Source organism: Nycticebus coucang, chromosome 17 (genome assembly GCF_027406575.1).
Source record: "Nycticebus coucang isolate mNycCou1 chromosome 17, mNycCou1.pri, whole genome shotgun sequence".
Classification (NCBI taxonomy): Eukaryota; Metazoa; Chordata; class Mammalia; order Primates; family Lorisidae; genus Nycticebus; species Nycticebus coucang.
The window spans coordinates 85,568,174-85,585,735 of NC_069796.1; the positions used below are offsets into that span (position 1 = coordinate 85,568,174).

Consider the following 17,562-nt stretch of genomic DNA (forward strand, 5'->3'; position numbering starts at 1 on the left):
AGGGGACAGGCCACGCCCACAGCACCACCTAGCAAGGAAAAGCCACGCCCACGGCACTGCCACAAGAAGCCACACCCACCACACACACACACCACTTAGTGTTGTGCCCGAGTCCGGATCCCCCACATAAATCACTCTGAGACCAAGTCCATGCAAAAGCAAGAGGTTGTTTATTTACAAACTCCAGCCTGGGTTTCCTGCTCCTGACACAGCAGGAGAGCAGAGAAGTCCCGTTGAAAAGGAGGAAGGTTTTAAGTGTACAGAAAAGAAAAAAGGGAGGGGGTGTGAGGTGAGCCCCTGAGGCGAGCTGACAGTGGGGGGAGCTAGGGGACCGAGCAGTTGTCCTTGGCTGTCTGGAAAGTGCTGTTTATCGCACTCAGAGCAGACGTTGTGTAAAAGCGCGGATCATGGGACAAGGACGGGGGTCAGGGGAGGGAGCGGGTTGCCTAACGCCTTTGGTATGCAGCTGCAAAATGAAGACTGAGGGACAAGATGAAGTTAGTTTTAACAAAATGGAGTTAATTTGGTCCTTACATTAGCAAGAGGAAACCACACCCATAGCACTGCCGAGGAAGAAGCCACGCCCACAGCACCACCTCGAGGTCAGCATCCAGAGCCCACCCCACAGTGATGTGTCCTAGGAATGCTCCCAGAGATGTGACACATTACCTCTTTCCCTTTAGAGAGCCACTTCTTTCTGTCCTCAACACCTGGAAAAGCCAGAGATGTTCTTAACCAAGCTCTGACTTACCTGAATTCACAGTAACCCCATGGGCAGGTAGCTCTCCTAACCAGGGCTACCAGACAGCCCATGCAAATTTGCTGTCAGTCCCAATTCCAAAGGGCTTCTGAGTCTAGCCCCACCCCACCCGCCTTTTTATGTTCCTCCAGTGGTGAGGCTGTCCCTGGCTGCCCCTTGGCTGCAAACCCAGCCCTTCATGTCTCCTCCTCACTGGTCCCCACCCAATGTGCACATGGTGCACTGGTGGGTTGTCTGGCCCCCCACCTCCCACCACCAGGAAGGCAGGACCTCTCTATCACTGCTGAGTTACTTCCACCTAGGAGTGCCTGGCAGGTAGCAGGCACGCAAATATTTGATACATATTTCTCTTTTTTGTCCTGTTTAGTTGCCTACATCCCTTAAAGTATTCAAAAATTTTTTTTTGACATAAAAGTATAATTGAAGTAGAAACTTTCTGAAAAAGATTATGGCAATACGTATCAAAAACCTTTAATTTTGGGCAGCACCTATGGCTCAAAGGAGTAGGGCACAGGCCCCAGGTGCCAGAGGTGGCAGGTTCAAACCCAGCCCCGGCCAAAAACTGCAAAAAAAAAAAACCTTTAAAGTCCAGCTGAAGAAAATTGTTTTTGTTTTTAAGTGGACTAAGATGCATGCATAAAGATTTATGGATCTTAATTTGTAATCTGAAAACAGATGTCAAGAACAGAAGAGTTGAGTAAATAATTACACTTTTCACTACTTGCTGTCTATTTGGGTGACGTAACCTCTCCAAGTACACCTTGGTTTTGTCATCTGTAAAATGGAGATGAGAGCAGGAAACCCCTAGGGCTATTGTGAGGAGTACAGTTCAAGCACACGTCTTCATAAAGGCATCGGCACATAGCACTCAGTAACTAGCAGCCTTTCTTACCATACAATTGATCCTTGGCCAACATGGGGGTTGGGGCACTGACCCCTCCTCACAGTCAAGAATCCTCATATAACTTTTGACTCCCCAAAAGTTAACTATTAATAACCTACTATTGGGCGGCGCCTATGGCTCAAAGGAGTAGGGCACTGGCCCCATATGCCAGAGGTGGTGGGTTCAAACCCAGCCCTGGCCAAAAACTGCAAAAAAAACAAAACAAACAAACAAAAAACAAAAATAACCCTACTATTGACAGGAAGTTCTACCAATAACATGAAGCAATGATGAAAACATATTTTATATATGTTTTATACACTATATTCTTAAAGTAAGCTAGAGAAAAAAATTGTTATTAAGAAACTCATCAGGGGCTGGGCACTGTGGCTCATGCCTATAATCCCAGCACTGTGGGAGCCCAAAGCAGGAGGACTGCTTCAAGCCAGGAGTTCAAGACCAGTCTGAGAAACATAGCGAGTGACCCGATCTGTAGACAGGTGTGGTGATATGCATGCTTCTGTAGTCCCAGCTATTCAGGAAGCTGCGGCAGAAGGATTAACCTGAGCCCAGGAGTCTGAGGTTGCAGTAGCCATGAGGAGCTATGACCAGGGCACTGCTCTCCAACCTGTGTAACAGAGCGAGATCCTATCTCTAAACAAAGAAAATCATAAGGAAAAGAAAACACATTTACTATTCATCACATGGAAGTGGTTCATCATTAAGGTCTTCGTCCTCACCATCACTGAATAGGCTGACGGAAAGGAAGGGATTGGGCTCGTGGCCTCCAGGTGGCAGAGGTGGAAGAGGAGGAGGGAGGCAGGGGAGGAGGGAGGCAGGAGAGGAGGGAGGCAGGGGAGGCAGGGGAGGAGGGAGGCAGGGGAGACAGGGGAGGAGGGAGGCGGGGGAGGCAGGGGAGGAGGGAGGCGGGGGAGGCAGGGGAGGAGGGAGGCAGGGGAGGCAGGGGAGGAGGGAGGCAGGGGAGGAGGGAGGCAGGGGAGGCAGGGGAGGAGGGAGGCAGGGGAGGAGGGAGGCAGGGGAGGAGGGTGGCAGGGGAGGCAGGGGAGGAGGGAGGCGGGGGAGGCAGGGGAGGAGGGAGGCAGGGGAGGAGGGTGGCAGGGGAGGCAGGGGAGGAGGAAGGCAGGGGAGGCAGGGGAGGAGGGAGGCAGGGGAGGCGGGAGGCAGGGGAGGAGGGAGGCAGGGGAGGAGGGAGGCAGGGGAGGCAGGGGAGGCAGGGGAGGAGGGAGGCAGGGGAGGAGGGAGGCAGGGGAGGAGGGAGGCAGGGGAGGAGGGTGGCAGGGGAGGCAGGGGAGGAGGGTGGCAGGGGAGGAGGGAGGCAGGGGAGGAGGGAGGCAGGGGAGGCAGGGGTGGCAGGGGAGGCAGGGGAGGAGGGAGGCAGGGGAGGCAGGCACACTTGATGTAACTTTACAGGAATACGTCATAATTTCTGTCTGACTTTTGCTTTTTCACTTCTCTAAAAATGTTCCTGTCTGGTCCCAATCCCTCTTCCACCATTTACTTTAGTTTCAATGCCCGTATCATAGAAAGGTCCATGTTGCAAAACTGTCCAAGGCAGTCTTGGCTAACGTGATGGAGGAACCAGGCTGTCTAGTGCTGGTCTGTTTCCCAGCACGGCTTCTCCTCTGTCCTCTCTCCATCATCTGGCACTGGCTCGGAAGCACCTTCACCAAGTTACCACCTGTCTCTTCCTCTGGTATGGTGTCTATTAGCTATTGAATTTCTTCAAGATCCATATCTTGAAACTCTTTACCCAACCTTTTTGCTGCATCCACAATCTCTTTCATGATTGTAAAGAGACTGCTGTAAATCTGCTGAAGTCATGCACAACACACTTATAGTTTTGTCCAGCAGGAACTTATTATTTCAGGCTTCGTGACTTTCACGGCTTTTTCTGTAACAACAGCATCTTCAACATTGTAATCCCTCCATACTTTCACTATGTTCTTTCTGTTGGGGTTCTCTTCCATAGCACTGACAATCCTTTCCACAGACTACCATGTGTAATGAGCCTGAAAGGTCCTTCCTATCCCCTGATCTAGAGGGTGAATTACAGATGCTGGGTCTGGGGACAAGTATACCACTTGAACACCTCTGGTGTTGAACTCTGGGTGGCCCAGGGCATTGTCCAGTATCAAACTGGCAAGGTACTTCCTAGCTTCAAGGACACAGCACCAATGGAACTATCCTAGAAAGAATGTCCTTGTATTCCCGGCCTCCCTGCTTTACAACCAGAAGCCTGGCAGCTGGTGTTCACCTCTTCCCTTTGAGGTATGGGGTTAGCAGCTTGAAAGGTGAGGCCTGTCAGGATCACAGACCCCACTGCATTTGCACAAAGCAGTAGTCTGTATCCCTTCCTGCCTTAAATCCTGGTGCTTGCTTCTCTCCCTTATTAATTAATTTCCTTTTGGTCCAGAATAGGGCTCTTTCATCTGCATTTAAAACCTGTCCAGGCAGATATCCTTTCTTTTCAACCATTTTAACGGCATCTGGTAACTCATCTGCTGCCTCCTGGTCAGGGTAAGCTGCTTTTCCTGTTATTTTTTATGCCAAATCTCTTTCTAAAATTATCAAACTATCTTTTGCTGGCATTAAACTCTTCAGCTTCAGGTCCTTCACCTTCCTTTTGCTTTAAGTTGTCATCTAGTGACTTCACTTTTTCACACAAAGTTCTACAGTATGCCTTTCTTATTAACAATCCTGTACCTACATAAAAGCTGCGTTTTCGATTAAAGATAAAAAATTATTTCTCACAAAGTGCAAGGTTTTTGCACTTGCTGGCACAGCTGCAGCAAAGGCTTCACAAATCTCCTTTTCTTGTTTTTAGGGCATTCCTGACCCTGGATTCATTTATCCTGAAATGGTGGACAACCACAGCCGCAGACTTCAATCTAGAGGACACAGCAAGCAAGTCAACTTTTTCTTGTAATGTCATGGCTTTTTTCTGCTTCCTGGGAAGACTTCCAGCACCGCTGGTGGCACTTCATATGGGTCCCACTGTGTTATTCAATGTTTACAATACTGCAGTAAACATAATGAAAATTCCACAGGAGGTCACTTTCTACTTCTCTACACAATTTACTGGAAAGATGAACTGCTCACACAGAGATGATTAGCATCTCCTGGCACTTTAAGCAGACGTCACACTTCAGCTCACCCCAATAGCAACAGAAGGTGGCTACAAAATCCCTACAGTGGTACTGTACGTACTGATTTTATGCACTTATGATTTAATACTGCATCTTTACATTTGTTTACATTTCTCTTGACTGGAAATAGCACCATGTATGGCCTGTGTGTGAATTAAATTTTGATTAACTTTTTATAATAAACTTCAACTATGGGCGGCACCTGTGGCTCAGTGAGTAGGGCGCCGGCCCCATATACCGAGGGTGGCGGGTTCAAACCCGGCCCCGGCCGAACTGCAACCAAAAAATAAATAGCCGGGCGTTGTGGCGGGCACCTGTAGTCCCAGCTACTCGGGAGGCTAAGGCAGGAGAATCGCCTAAGCCCAGGAGTTGGAGGTTGCTGTGAGCTGTATGAGGCCACGGCCCTCTACTGAGGGCAATAAAGTGAGACTCTGTCTCTACAAAAAAATAAATAAATAAACTTCAACTTTTTATAATAAACTTCTGTATATTTTATGGTAGTAAATGACAAAATAAACTAGTATCTATAATGTATTTCATGTATTCATAATATACATCTTATTTTTTTCAATATTTCTAGGCTACAGATTTGCAAGGTTTTTCAAACTGTTGCAAACATCAAAAAAATTTTCCAATTTTTAAACGAAAAAAATATGCATGTAAGTGGGCCTGTGCAGTTCAAACCTGTGTTGAGGGTCAACTGAACTTGTTTACATTGTTGTTATAATACATACAATTCAATGGAACACAATGTCAACCATTTTAAAAAAGGCTTATAAATAATTGCTTAAGACTTCAGAAAATGCCTAAAATGGGAAGTTAAATGAACAGAAGGCAGGGTCAAAAATTTATAAACACCGACGTGTCCTTGGACTTAAGAGAGCAGGACGTCCGGCTTCTAGCTCGGAACTTTACTGTCAGCAACCAAAGAGAGAATTAAATATGGGTGATATTGAGCAAGGAAAGAGGATTTTTGTTCAGAAGTGTGCCCAGTGCCATACTGTGGAAAAAGGAGGCAAGCACAAGACTGGGCCAAATCTCCACGGTCTCTTTGGGAGGAAGACAGGTCAGGCTGCTGGCTTCTCTTACACAGACGCCAACAAGAACAAAGGCATCACCTGGGGAGAGGATACACTGATGGAGTATTTGGAGAATCCCAAGAAGTAAATCCCTGGAACAAAAATGATCTTCGCTGGCATTAAGAAGAAGGGAGAAAGGGCAGACCTGATAGCTTATCTCAAAAAAGCTACAAATGAGTAATAGATGGCCGTTGCCTTATTTATTACAAACGAGAAATATCTCACGGCTTTTTTTATGTATACCATAATTTGATTGGTCTCATTTACCAGAATTCAGATCATGAATGAGTGACAGAATATTTTTGTTGGACAGTCCCGGTTTAACTAAGACTGGCTTGTGGTTAAATGAGTATGATCGTTTTTTTGGATTTTGATAGTGATTCCAGTTCAGTAAATGCTATCACTGTTTTCCATTTCTAAAGATATGTTCAGATTTAATTAGCGATGTTTACCTTTTCACAAAGATAGTAAATTGCCATCCCAAAGCCTATTGAAGATTGGTTTTATATTAAGATTTATATAACTGATTATGTGAATATATTTAAATACTGGGGAAATCCCCTCTCTGTCTCAGAACCAAGCAAGACTCACTGATGTTTTAATTGGTGTTCATTAGCCTGTTAAAGGTGAGGGCTGGAGAGAAGGCAGCAATGTTTACTTTGTACTTTTGATCTTTATTACGCCAATATAATTTCCCTGGGTCTACTAAAATGCTGCCTTTTATTTATTAAAAGGCATTTTAGTTTGTTTTATGTGTAATGTCAAATAAAAAATATTTAACATTAAAAAAAATTTATATAATAAAGACAAATCATTTAAAAAAAATTTATATATAATATGGTCATAAATGTATTTTTTTTTAAGTGTACATAATTTGTGACCATGAATAAAAGAGTGATTATCTCTGGGTAGGGGCATTAAGAAAAATAAGAATGTCTCATTCAAGTTCTAGAAAAAGGAAAAGTGAAGAATCAAAAAGACTGGCCCAAAAGTATGAGAGAAATTCCCTGAAACCACACGGTCCACCCTACACATCACCTCTTGTGTATCAGAGACAATCCAGCAGACGACAACCTCAACTCTAAGCTGAGCACCTGGCCACCCCCAACTTGCCCCTGAAGACAAAGCTCTATGAGGTGGCTCCAAGAAGCCTTCTCAGAGCCCCCAAGTTGAGTCAAATGCCCTCCTCCGATTCCCCTCTGCCTCCCAAACCTAGCCCTGACTCGGCCACTGCCCTTCATGGCCAGGAAGCCCCCAGAGTGTTAGGTCTTGGAGAAAATGCAAAGAACCCAGGGCACGTCCACAGCCCTCGCAGCAGCACAGGAAATTCCACACAAGATGCAAGCTGCCGAGCAGATATGGGGAGGAGACAGTACTTCTGGCTGGAGGTAAGTGTCCTTTCTCTAGTTTAACCAGAGGCTATGCAAAGTATAAAGTTTCATCTTTCTTTTTTTCCTAATTCCAGAGCTCTTACATTAACATGAAGGTTTATGGTTATCATTTCTGATCAACCTATACAAAGAGGACACTCATTAAAACAACTGCCACGAGGGGCTAAGGCATGTTACATCAAGCACATGAACCAAGGCGGTACCTCTAACTGAGTCTGAGGTCCATACGTGTCCCAGATTTTCCTTCTTCGGACATCAATCCCTCTGCCTGGATGCTGAAATAATTAATTGTAGAAATCAAAGGTTAAGTTTTGTACGTAATAACATATTAGGAAGAACAACATAAAGCTCTGCAGGCACTGCCCCCAGAATGAACAGGAGAGACGCTCAGCATCTGGGCTTGGCACGAGCAGTTTCTCAGCTATTTGACATCTAGATACTCACACCCTTCCTGCGTATATAAAAACCTGTGCTCTGCTAATGGCCATTTTGAATCTTTAAGGAGAGAAATGGAGTCAAGTGACCACAGTGGCCTTTAGTCTGGGAACATTTCCATCTGTTCACAGGTGTTATGAATACAAACTCACTCTTTAAAACACTTCAAAAAGTGCATTTCGTAACAACTGTTTCAAGTTCCCACTGCTGTGGTCAAATATGTGTATCCCATAAGCAGAAAGCAACAGCAGGAAGAAAATCAGCTTGGGGTCACCAAGATTGGGTTTCAAATTCTAGCTGTGTCATCCTACAGTGTAAAGCTGCTCTGCTCACTTCTGGGTCAAGGAGCAATGGGACCTAATGCACTGGACAGTCCAGGAAGGGTAAGAGCTGATGGTGGGAAGCTGCTGGCACAGGAAGCCAAGCTGGCTGTGTGCGGCTCTTCTCAGTACTTGACTGCCTCTACTGCACCAGGTGAACATCCAGAAAATGGGCCCAAAGCCCAGTACCGTGCTGCCTTACGTTGTGCCTGTGCGTACACATCCTTTAAGTCCTCTGAGCTGGAATTGAAGCTTCTCAAAGCCAGAATCCACCTAAACCCTTTACTTCCTTCCAGTTCCTTGAAATGGTCGGTTTTTAAAAGAAAAATTTGATAGCAGAAATATACATGCTATCAACAGACAGCCTTTCATTTTAAAGGCCTATATTGGGATAATCCCTTGGACCTCCTCTTGCAATTCAATGAGATGTGTATTTCCCTCATTTTATGTGCTGTTTAACAAATTAGCAGAACTTTACTCAAACTTTATTCAGAACTTTATTCAACTTCAAAGTCATGACTTTGAAGGCCCAGCTGATTCTAGATCCACAGACTGTACCAACCAAATATGATGTCGGGGAACCCTGTGTCCAACTTGAAGAAACTGTGGACAAGCTACTAAAGCAGGTCAGAGTCAGGCCTCACCCCTTCACTGCTCAGGATGTGGACCAGGAGCCCGTTGCCGCAACCCAAGTCAACAAAAGACTGCTTGGCAGTTACTCCCCTCTTGGTCCTTTCTTCTTCCCATAGAATCTTAGCAAAGAGAAAAAAACAAAACAAAGCCAGTTGGTAATTCACTCTTTTCAAGAGTAATTCAGATACAAATTCCACCAGGGGCTATAAACAGAGTAGGATGGAAAAGTCCCAAGGAAGGCGATGCAGGCAAAGGGGCCAGCCGCTGAGTCCACTCTGAGGTGGCTGGAGTCAGCCCCATGCTCAGTACACACATCAAAGCTTTCTTGGTCCATCAAGAGTCCACAAGTGGTCACCTCTGGGTAAGACCTGTATAGATTATTGTTAGTTTCTTTATGCTTTCTCTGCATCCTTTCAGTTTTATATACTTTGATAATCAAAAACAGATGCTATTTCTAAACAGTCAAAGGGAATTATAAGTTCAAAGGAAATTGAAAAGTATCTAGTCTATTTAGATAACTTCTTTATTTATATAAGAAAAACAAGACTAAGGCAAGACGTCAGAGCCCCAGGCCAAGGCTGGAGACCTTCCCCTCTCCCCACCAGCCAGTACCTCCCAGTCACCACCAGTCATGGACGTACCAGGATGTCATTACATTCATGCAGAAGTCCCTCACAAAGTAAAACCATTCCCTGTGTAACCAAACTTGCAGACCAGAGATGTAAACACCATACGTTACAGGTCTGGGATATGCCCTTCACTGCGGTGGCACCTCCTACGGCAACCCTCGCCCACGCCAGATGAGCTTGGATTACAGACATTCTTACCAGCAGGTATGTAGCAATAGCCACATCTTCATATACAAACTTCTCAGGATCTGTTACTTCAGGCCACACCTAAAAATTTTCAAAAATTATTCTTAATCCTGAAAGTATCCCCAGAAAGCATAAATCAAACTAGACTAATAGTACAATAAAACAAGTCTCATCAGCTCATTCGAATGCACAAATTCATGATCAGTTACTTACAATAAGAAATCTACATATATTGGGATAGTATATGCTCAAGTTAAAAAAAAAAAAGACAAGAGAAAAAAATTTACATAAAGATACACAAAAATACGATGCTACTTGTACATAAGACACGCCACAGACAATACAATCCAAAGCAAGATTATGCAATAAAGAAAATGTAAGATGTTTAGACAAGGCAAGGGGACACTGGGGGAAAACACTCCACTCCACTGTGCTGTTTATGTACATGACAGTAATGAACAGGAAAAGGGGGTCAGGGGGTCGGGGGGTGGGGAGAAGCCTCCCCAGGGAGCAGGAGACCAGCGCTTGCCCTCTGACCCAGCAGTGCTCTGAAGGAGGAAGAAAGCCTGTGCTTTAACCGTCACGCAGGGTGATCACCAGGAGCTCTGAACCCTGGGTAGCACTAGCTGTGTAAAGGTAAGATCTCACTTTTTTTTTTTTTAATTATTCGGGATTCATTGAGGGTACAAAGAGTTAGATTACACTGATTGTGGTTGTTAGGTAAAGTAGGTGTCACTCTTACAATCAGTAATGTACACAACCAGCATTTGGTAGAAGAGAAAAATCCATGGCCAATATTAAATGGTGGAATTTCTATTTCCAGTCATAATGCATTAGATAATTCACATGAACCATCTAAAGATAATCTTAAAAGCTGGAAAATAAAAAGTATCTTCTTGAAGACACTGAATAGTTAACCAGATAGTGAAGAAATACCCACCCAAGGCCTGAAGGAAGTGCGGGTCCAGCCTCTGTTAGCCAACCCTGGGGACCCACAGGTGCTTCAGCAACAATGAATGGTCATGCGTTAAGCCCGTGACTTTTAGGGTGCTTTGTAACACAGCAGGAGGTGACTTTTTAAAGAAATACATGGAAACGATAACTGTGGTTCCTTCTAGGAGAAGGGAGGCAGATGTGAACTAAGTGGACCAAGGAGCCTCAACTACATTAGCAACGCTTTATTTCTCAGCATGAATACACAACGCTGGTTGTTACAGTCTTTCTACAACTTATATATTAAGGACATGTTATCACAAACTTTGTCTCCTTTTTGGAAATATGTTCTTTTGTACCTTAATTTTTCATATATTTTCTTAGAATATCATAAGTCTATACTAAAGAATTATGGTAATTTAGTCATTTAATCAAGGCTCAATTCACTATAAATTAAATGTTAGTATTTCCCTTTTGTTTTCCTAAAAAATACACAAAAAGAGATCCATTTCCATAGCATATCTACCTCTGTTTTTGTTTTTTTTGCACCACTAAGTATGTCAAAGTTCAGCATATAACAAGTAACTCTAAGTGGGTATACCTGGACTTGATGTCTGCATCTGTATAAAACTAGAAGGTTCACAGGAAAAACAGGCAATTTTTACCAGGCAGTTTGATCATGCATAGTATCGCCTCATTTAAATAAGGAGGTGGGGGGGGAATCACAGATGTTTTCCACCAGAATTACCTTAACCATTTCTTTATACTTCTCTTTAAGTTCCTGGTAAGCTTTGCTGTATTTCATAATGGAAATGAGGGAAAGGGTGCTTTTAAATTCACTCCTTTTGTTCTCCACAGACCACTTGGCCAACTTGGCCAACAATTCTTCTCCAAGCCAGGGGGGTTTGGGATACAGAATTCCATCTGAATGCCATCCTTCTGGACAGAAAATTAAAACAGACATGAACCTTTAAAAGTAAGAGAAACAGGAATAAGCAGAGCTAGTTTTAATTCTTATTTTTAAATTATATAATTATTTACCAAAACAGCAACTAAAACATTTATAATTACCAAATATTTTACCAAAAACACAAAGCAATCAAACTAGAGAATTTTCATCTAATAAAGAAAAACATGTAAAAAGCACAAAGAATCCCTCTTCTCTTTGCAAACTTAGCTAAAAATGCACATACACAGCCTGTGACTCCCATCAGACTGTTGAACAGGTAAAGCCCCTCCTTCTTTCTCCTTCATGCACAAACTAGCCAGATTCTAAAACATCTACAGTTCCTAACATTTTTATTGTTTATGCATTTTTGCATATGCAACTGAAACACAGATAGACTGGTTCACAACATATCAACCTGTATGAACGCTAAGGGCTCAGTCACAAAGACAGAGGACACACACGGTCCCTGTACAGGTCTATTTTCTCTCTCGTGTGTCTTCCACCTCCAGGAGGTACAAGGGCAGGGTTTTTGCCTGTTTTGCTCACGCTACACCCCAGCTCTGAGCAGGACCGGGTACACACTAGGCCCTCACTAGCTGCGTATTCAATACATGAGTGGATGCTCGCAACCCACGGGGTGGCTGGCGGAGACAAACAGACCCAGATGACAATACATTGCCCAAGAGCTGCTTTTGAGAATCCCAGTGGAGGCAAAAGAGCAGTAAGTTTACTAGGCAGATGAGAGAAAGCTACAAAAAAGGTAACATTCAACAGGCATCCCTAATAAAAAGAACCAGACTGCTGGATGAGGGGCCCAGCTGGAGGCCTAACAGGTACACTGGGGAGAGGTGGCATGGCACCAGTGGGGACAACCACGAGCAGTAGGCAGTCTGGTGAGAGCTGTGATTCTCAGGTTTTCTGCACCACAACACATCACAGGAACACAACCCAATCTCCTAAGATTCTCCAAAGAGACGCACCCCTGAGCAGGCCAGAACCTTTTCCACAGCCTAGCTGAGCTTCTGGCCTGTGAGGCCTGTGTGTCTCACTTTAGAGGCTCTCCTGTGTGGCCTGATACTAACCTCAGTGGCCTCTACACATTCTGCACACGATGTGCCCCAGCAGTGTCCCCTGCTCCACCCTGGTGTGATGCTCTTCCCCAGGCAGCCTCCTCCCTCATCCACTTACGCCTCCCTTTGATTGTCCCCTCCTCAGAGGTCTTTCCCAAGCACCATATACATGAGGACAACACTGTCATCTCTAATGAGGGGACACAGGGCCAGTGTCCTGTTTACCCGTTTTAGTGTTCTTCGCAGCACTGGCTGGCCTGGAAGCACGTGCTGTCTCCCCCATGAGACGTGCTCCCCACTGTATGCCCAGTGCCCAGCACACACCGGGCACACAGCAGTCACTGACGAAAAGCAGAGATTGTTTCGTTTGTGCTCATTTAGAATGCAACACATCTGGCCTCGAGCTGTGCCCAGGGACTGCTGCTGGGCCATGACAGGAAATACCAACTAGGGAAGGCAAGCAGCAGCAGCCACATCCTCACTGGCTTGTCAAAGAACAGTGAAGGTGACACCAATGCAGCAAACGCACCCCAAGCGCCTCCTCTGCCAGGCCCCGTGCTAGGTGCTCTCCCTACACTCGAGGAAAGGGGTCACCTTCAGAGCCTAGTGACAAACAACCGCAGCATCAGCACGCACGGAGGTGACTGCCACAGGTAAATCGCACGACTCCCAGCACCGCTCTCACTCCCCACTCTGCAACACAAACTCACTGACAGGACGTGACCTCAGGGTAGGTTCCTGTGACAATTCTGGGCAACACTCGGACAGTTCCCAAGGGGGGCTCTGTCCTTGGGGCCTGAGTGTTTTCGCCAAGCTTTCAACCTGCAACAGGTCCCTGTGAGACTCAGCCCAGGCGCCTCCTCAGAGGCTCAGGAATCATTAAGCCCATTTCATAGGTGAGAAGACTGCGGCCACAGAGGTAGAGCGACACACCCAAGACCATGCCGTGGTGGGCAAACCAGGTTCTCCCCACCATATCCTGCTGCTTTCTAGGAAGCCATGTGCAAACCCATTCTGGTTACAGACTCATCGCCCAAGACTGTTCTAGAAAGCACAAGCTGAATGTGGCACTCAGGAAAACATCAGCCAAAACAGTGATAAGTAAATTTACTCCTCCTCTGACGTTTTTGCTTAAAAAACAACAACAAATGTGGATCAGTGAGTAGGGCACCAGCTCCATGTACCAAGGGTGGTGGGTTTGAACCCGGCCCCGGCCAAACTGCAACAAAAAAACAGCCGGGCATTGTGGCGGGTGCCCGTAGTCCCAGCTACTCGGGAGGTGGAGGCAAGAGAATTGCTAAGCCCAAGAGCTAGAGGTTGCTGTGAGCTGTGACGCCACAGCACTCTACCAAGGGCGACAAAGTAGAACTCTGTCTCTAAAACAACAACAACAACAAATGGTATAAACTAAATTTCATACAGGTCCAAATAGCATATGAAATTAAGGGTTCTTACAATATTAAACTGTTACTTTCATAATAAGCTTTACTGAACATCCACTGCAAAAGGAAGCATTACCTACCTCCTATTAACAAGTTACAAAAAACAAAATAGGGCGGCGCCTGTGGCTCAAGGAGTAGGGCAACGGTCCCATATGCCGGAGGTGGTGGGTTCAAACCCAGCCCCGGCCCCAAAAAAACAAAATAATAAAGGATTTCATCTTTTTTGACCTGGGGCTGCTATCAAGGGTATGTGGAAGGTAGACACTAGAGACTTCGGCCAGGCTACGACCCCCCAGACGCAGGGATAGGCAGCAAGAGAAAGAAAAACATGCCACGGCCGTGCCAACTACTAAGTGCAGCCCTACAGGCCACACTGCTTAGCAGACGGGACCTGAAGCTCTTCAGCGGTCCAGAACCTTTCAGATACCTAAAGAAATAACAGATCAAAACCATAACACAGGGCAACAGGAATCAGCCTTCAGTTCTTACCATTCTTCCTTGCAATGACTGAGCTGAATTTGATACACATTGTTCATCTTAACTTTTAAATTCCCCTCATCATCTTCTTCCAGAGGTAAAAAAGTGACAGCTCCATTGAAGATATCTGCAAAAAAAAACCAGAGAAGGATGACAATTTCTAACTGTTTATTTCAGTGTCTTATCAGAACCAGTATTAAAAACAATAAAGAATAAACTATGACACTTTCAATCTCTCAGAGGCTTTCTCCAGCACTCTATTTATGATGGTACTCCAGGAGGGAGGGGCTTTTGTCACTGCAACCACCCAGTACCCAGAACGTGCAAAGCACCCAGCAGCTATTCTCAACAGCTATTTGCTGGGGGACCTATGAGCCAGGACCTGAAGGAAGAGCCAGCTAACAGGAGCCTGTCAGAGTGGAGACCTCTGTCCCAGTTAGGTGTCTGCTACAGCCTGACCTTGACCTTCAGACATGAGAAGCACAGAACACTGCTAAACCGTCAGAGGCCAGTTCAGGAAAGTAAACATTTCAGGTTCTCATAACCCAGGCTTCATGTTGTGTGGAGCCCTCACTATTTGCAGAAACTTTGCACTCACCTTCTCATTAAAATATAAGCAGAGTGACATATTCCTAAGCTACATTTACAGCATCATATCAATTTGTGTGGATACTTAGGTTTGGTTTATGAATTTCTATCTCCACCAGAAATTGCACTTACCTTTGATATTAAACAAAATCAAAATCCCAGTTAAAAATGAGTGTGTATCTCACTTCACAAACCAAGCAGGCATAAATGAAGTCTACCTTCCCCAGCAACCCAAAAGAACAAGAGCTGCCAAAAGGAAGTAGAGGTTAAAGAGGGTGACTGCACACAGACAGACTGACAGCAGCAAAGGGAGACAAGAAACTGTAAATCAGGTAAGTCGGGGTGTTGCTGCTGAATACAGGGAGCCAGGGAAGTCCTCCATAATAACATGACAGCTGAACAGAAAGCAGGAGAAGGTCACAGACTGAGCCACAGTATGTCTGGAAAAAGAGATTTCAGACAGAGAAGCAGCAAATGCAACAGCTCTGGGGCAGAAGCAAGCTCACGTGTACAGAGGACAGCCACAAACAAGGTGGCACGTAGTGGGAAGGGATGTCAAAGGGTAATGGGGCCAAGGCCCCAGAGGCCTTTCAACTAAATGGAAGTACAGCTTTCACTATGAGTGAGACCAGTCTGAGACAAGGACCGACATCAATCCATCAGCCTTTTGTGAATGATCTCATTTAAAACACACTACAACCTTCTCCTCTAGTATTATTTTACCACCGTCTAGATCAAGATTTCTCAGCCTCAGTGCTCCTGGTATTTGGAGGTGGATCACTGTATGGTTGAGAACTGTTCTGTACACTACAGAACGTTTAGCAGCATCCCTGTCCTCTACCCCCACATACCAGTAGCATCCCCTCCCTCTCCACCCAGTGTGGCAACCAAAAATCTGTTGCCACTGTTGTCTACAAACAATGACAAACTTCTGGGGATCAAAGCTGTCTCAGTTGAAAATCTCTGCTCTAGATGAAAAAATCGAGTTATTAAGGAGGAGGTTAAATAATCTGTCCCAAATTCACATAGCCCCAAATTGTATTCTAATCTGACTGACTCAAGTTGCTAAATTCTTAATTCCTGTGTTGTCCCAGCCTGCTACTAACTGTTAAGATTTAATCACATTAATCTTAATTCCTTTGTAAGCTTACCTAGAACAGGGTCAAGAAGGATATATAACCCTAAGAGAGCATCTCCACTATTCAGAAACAGCAGTTAGCATTTCCGAGGCACTTACCACGTGCCAGGAACACTTCTAAGCACTTTATAATGTATAATTTCACTTAACTCTTCCAGCAATTCTAAGGGATTTTATTATCCCATTTTACAAATGAAGAAACTGAGGCACAGTGAACACCACACAGCAAAGCCAGAATGCAGATCAGGCTGTCTATACTCCACAGAGGACCTACATATTCTGTTAGCCTTCCTATAGGAGCTGAACATGGAAAGTAATCCTGAAAATGACACTTTTTATAAAGGGAACACTGCTTCCCTAAGAGCAAGAAAGAAAACGTCCAGTCCTCACCCCCTCTTCAGTGAATGCTACATGTGAAAGTTTCAAGGACACTGCTTTCCTAACCTCTCAATCTAATGAGTCCAGGAGTCCAGATTCTTGGGTGATTTCTCAATGGCCTGGACTACAGCAGGTCAGTGCTGATTCTGCAACAAGAGAGTGAGGAGAGGATGGTCGGCTGAGAGGGTACCACGCCAGAGCAGTGGTGCCCCGAGGCGGAGAGCAGCACCCATTTTTGGCAACAATAGGGCTCACCCCCAGATATTCCGAAGTCACACCCCTGTCTCTCTGGGCAACCAGAGGAGGCCAGGCATCTTCTAAGGTGGCAACCACCTTGAAACAGATCTGGGATGGAAACGCAGACCCCGTGAATAAAGGGTTTGCCTGAGGCAGTACTGGCCTGGGTGGAGCGCAGGGAATAGAAAACGCACGCACAGAGCGTGCGGACTGACCAAGGGGACTGCTTTACTGAGCCTAATACGCACCCGGTGCTCAGGGGATCGTCAGCCTATAGACAAAGAAAGGCAGGAGGCTAGAACTGACTGTGCTGCGAATACAAACCTGCAGGAGCAAAGACAGGGCCTGAGGCGCAGGTTCTGGGAACTCAAAACAGCTTCTCTTCTGCAGAATTTAGCAGGGACAGAAACAAATTCCCGCAAAGTTGTTCTGTTCTGTCAGTACCATCAATCAGGGGTGGGGCTGGAACTGAGTGAACACCCCCAGCCTCCATCAAGCACCCAAGGATGTCAGGCCTCACCTCCCCCTGCTGGACAGAGGCAGAGAACAGCGGCCTGGCTGAGCAGCAATAGATTTCCTTGTGATTCAGGCAGATGAAAACCCCTGGAGTATCTGCTCATTGGATGCAACTGGGTCACAGCCCTGCGGGGTTATAAGTGACTGGGTGTGACAGAGGTACAAGGTGGGGAAGGAGGCATCAACCTTCCCAGACTAATCTATTAGCTGGGTGGGTCCTCCTGACTTCACGGAGCACCGGAGCAAGTCATATTTGAGTTGTAAGCAGACTCCTGCAATCTAGTTGCCAGAGACCTTTTAAAATCTCCCAATGAGATAGGTGCTGACTGAGACAACTGATTTAGATCTTTT

At 45.5% G+C, this 17,562-nt stretch overlaps 1 protein-coding gene and 1 pseudogene across 13 annotated transcripts in view; one reads left to right on the forward strand and one right to left on the reverse strand.

Annotated features, from left to right (window-relative positions):
- TRMT44 (tRNA methyltransferase 44 homolog) overlaps positions 1-17,562 on the reverse strand; it is a 57,747-nt gene that overhangs the window by 24,880 nt on the left and 15,305 nt on the right. For 11 of the 13 annotated variants that reach the window (XR_008375205.1, XR_008375206.1, XR_008375208.1 and 8 more), the window contains exons 2-6: positions 14,367-14,481; positions 11,165-11,384; positions 9,496-9,564; positions 8,680-8,787; positions 7,484-7,555 (exon numbers count right to left, since the gene is read on the reverse strand). Coding sequence is in view for 8 of the 13 variants with exons in the window: in XM_053566553.1 (XP_053422528.1) it covers positions 7,484-7,555; positions 8,680-8,787; positions 9,496-9,564; positions 11,165-11,384; positions 14,367-14,481 (584 nt within the window). In the remaining 5 variants the exon portion in view is untranslated. Of the gene's footprint in view, positions 1-7,483; positions 7,556-8,679; positions 8,788-9,495; positions 9,565-11,164; positions 11,385-14,366; positions 14,599-17,562 lie in introns of those variants that run through there. The other 2 variants (XM_053566559.1, XM_053566558.1) reach the window with 2 other exon arrangements.
- Positions 3,044-7,477, forward strand: LOC128568733 (cytochrome c, somatic-like; annotated as a pseudogene).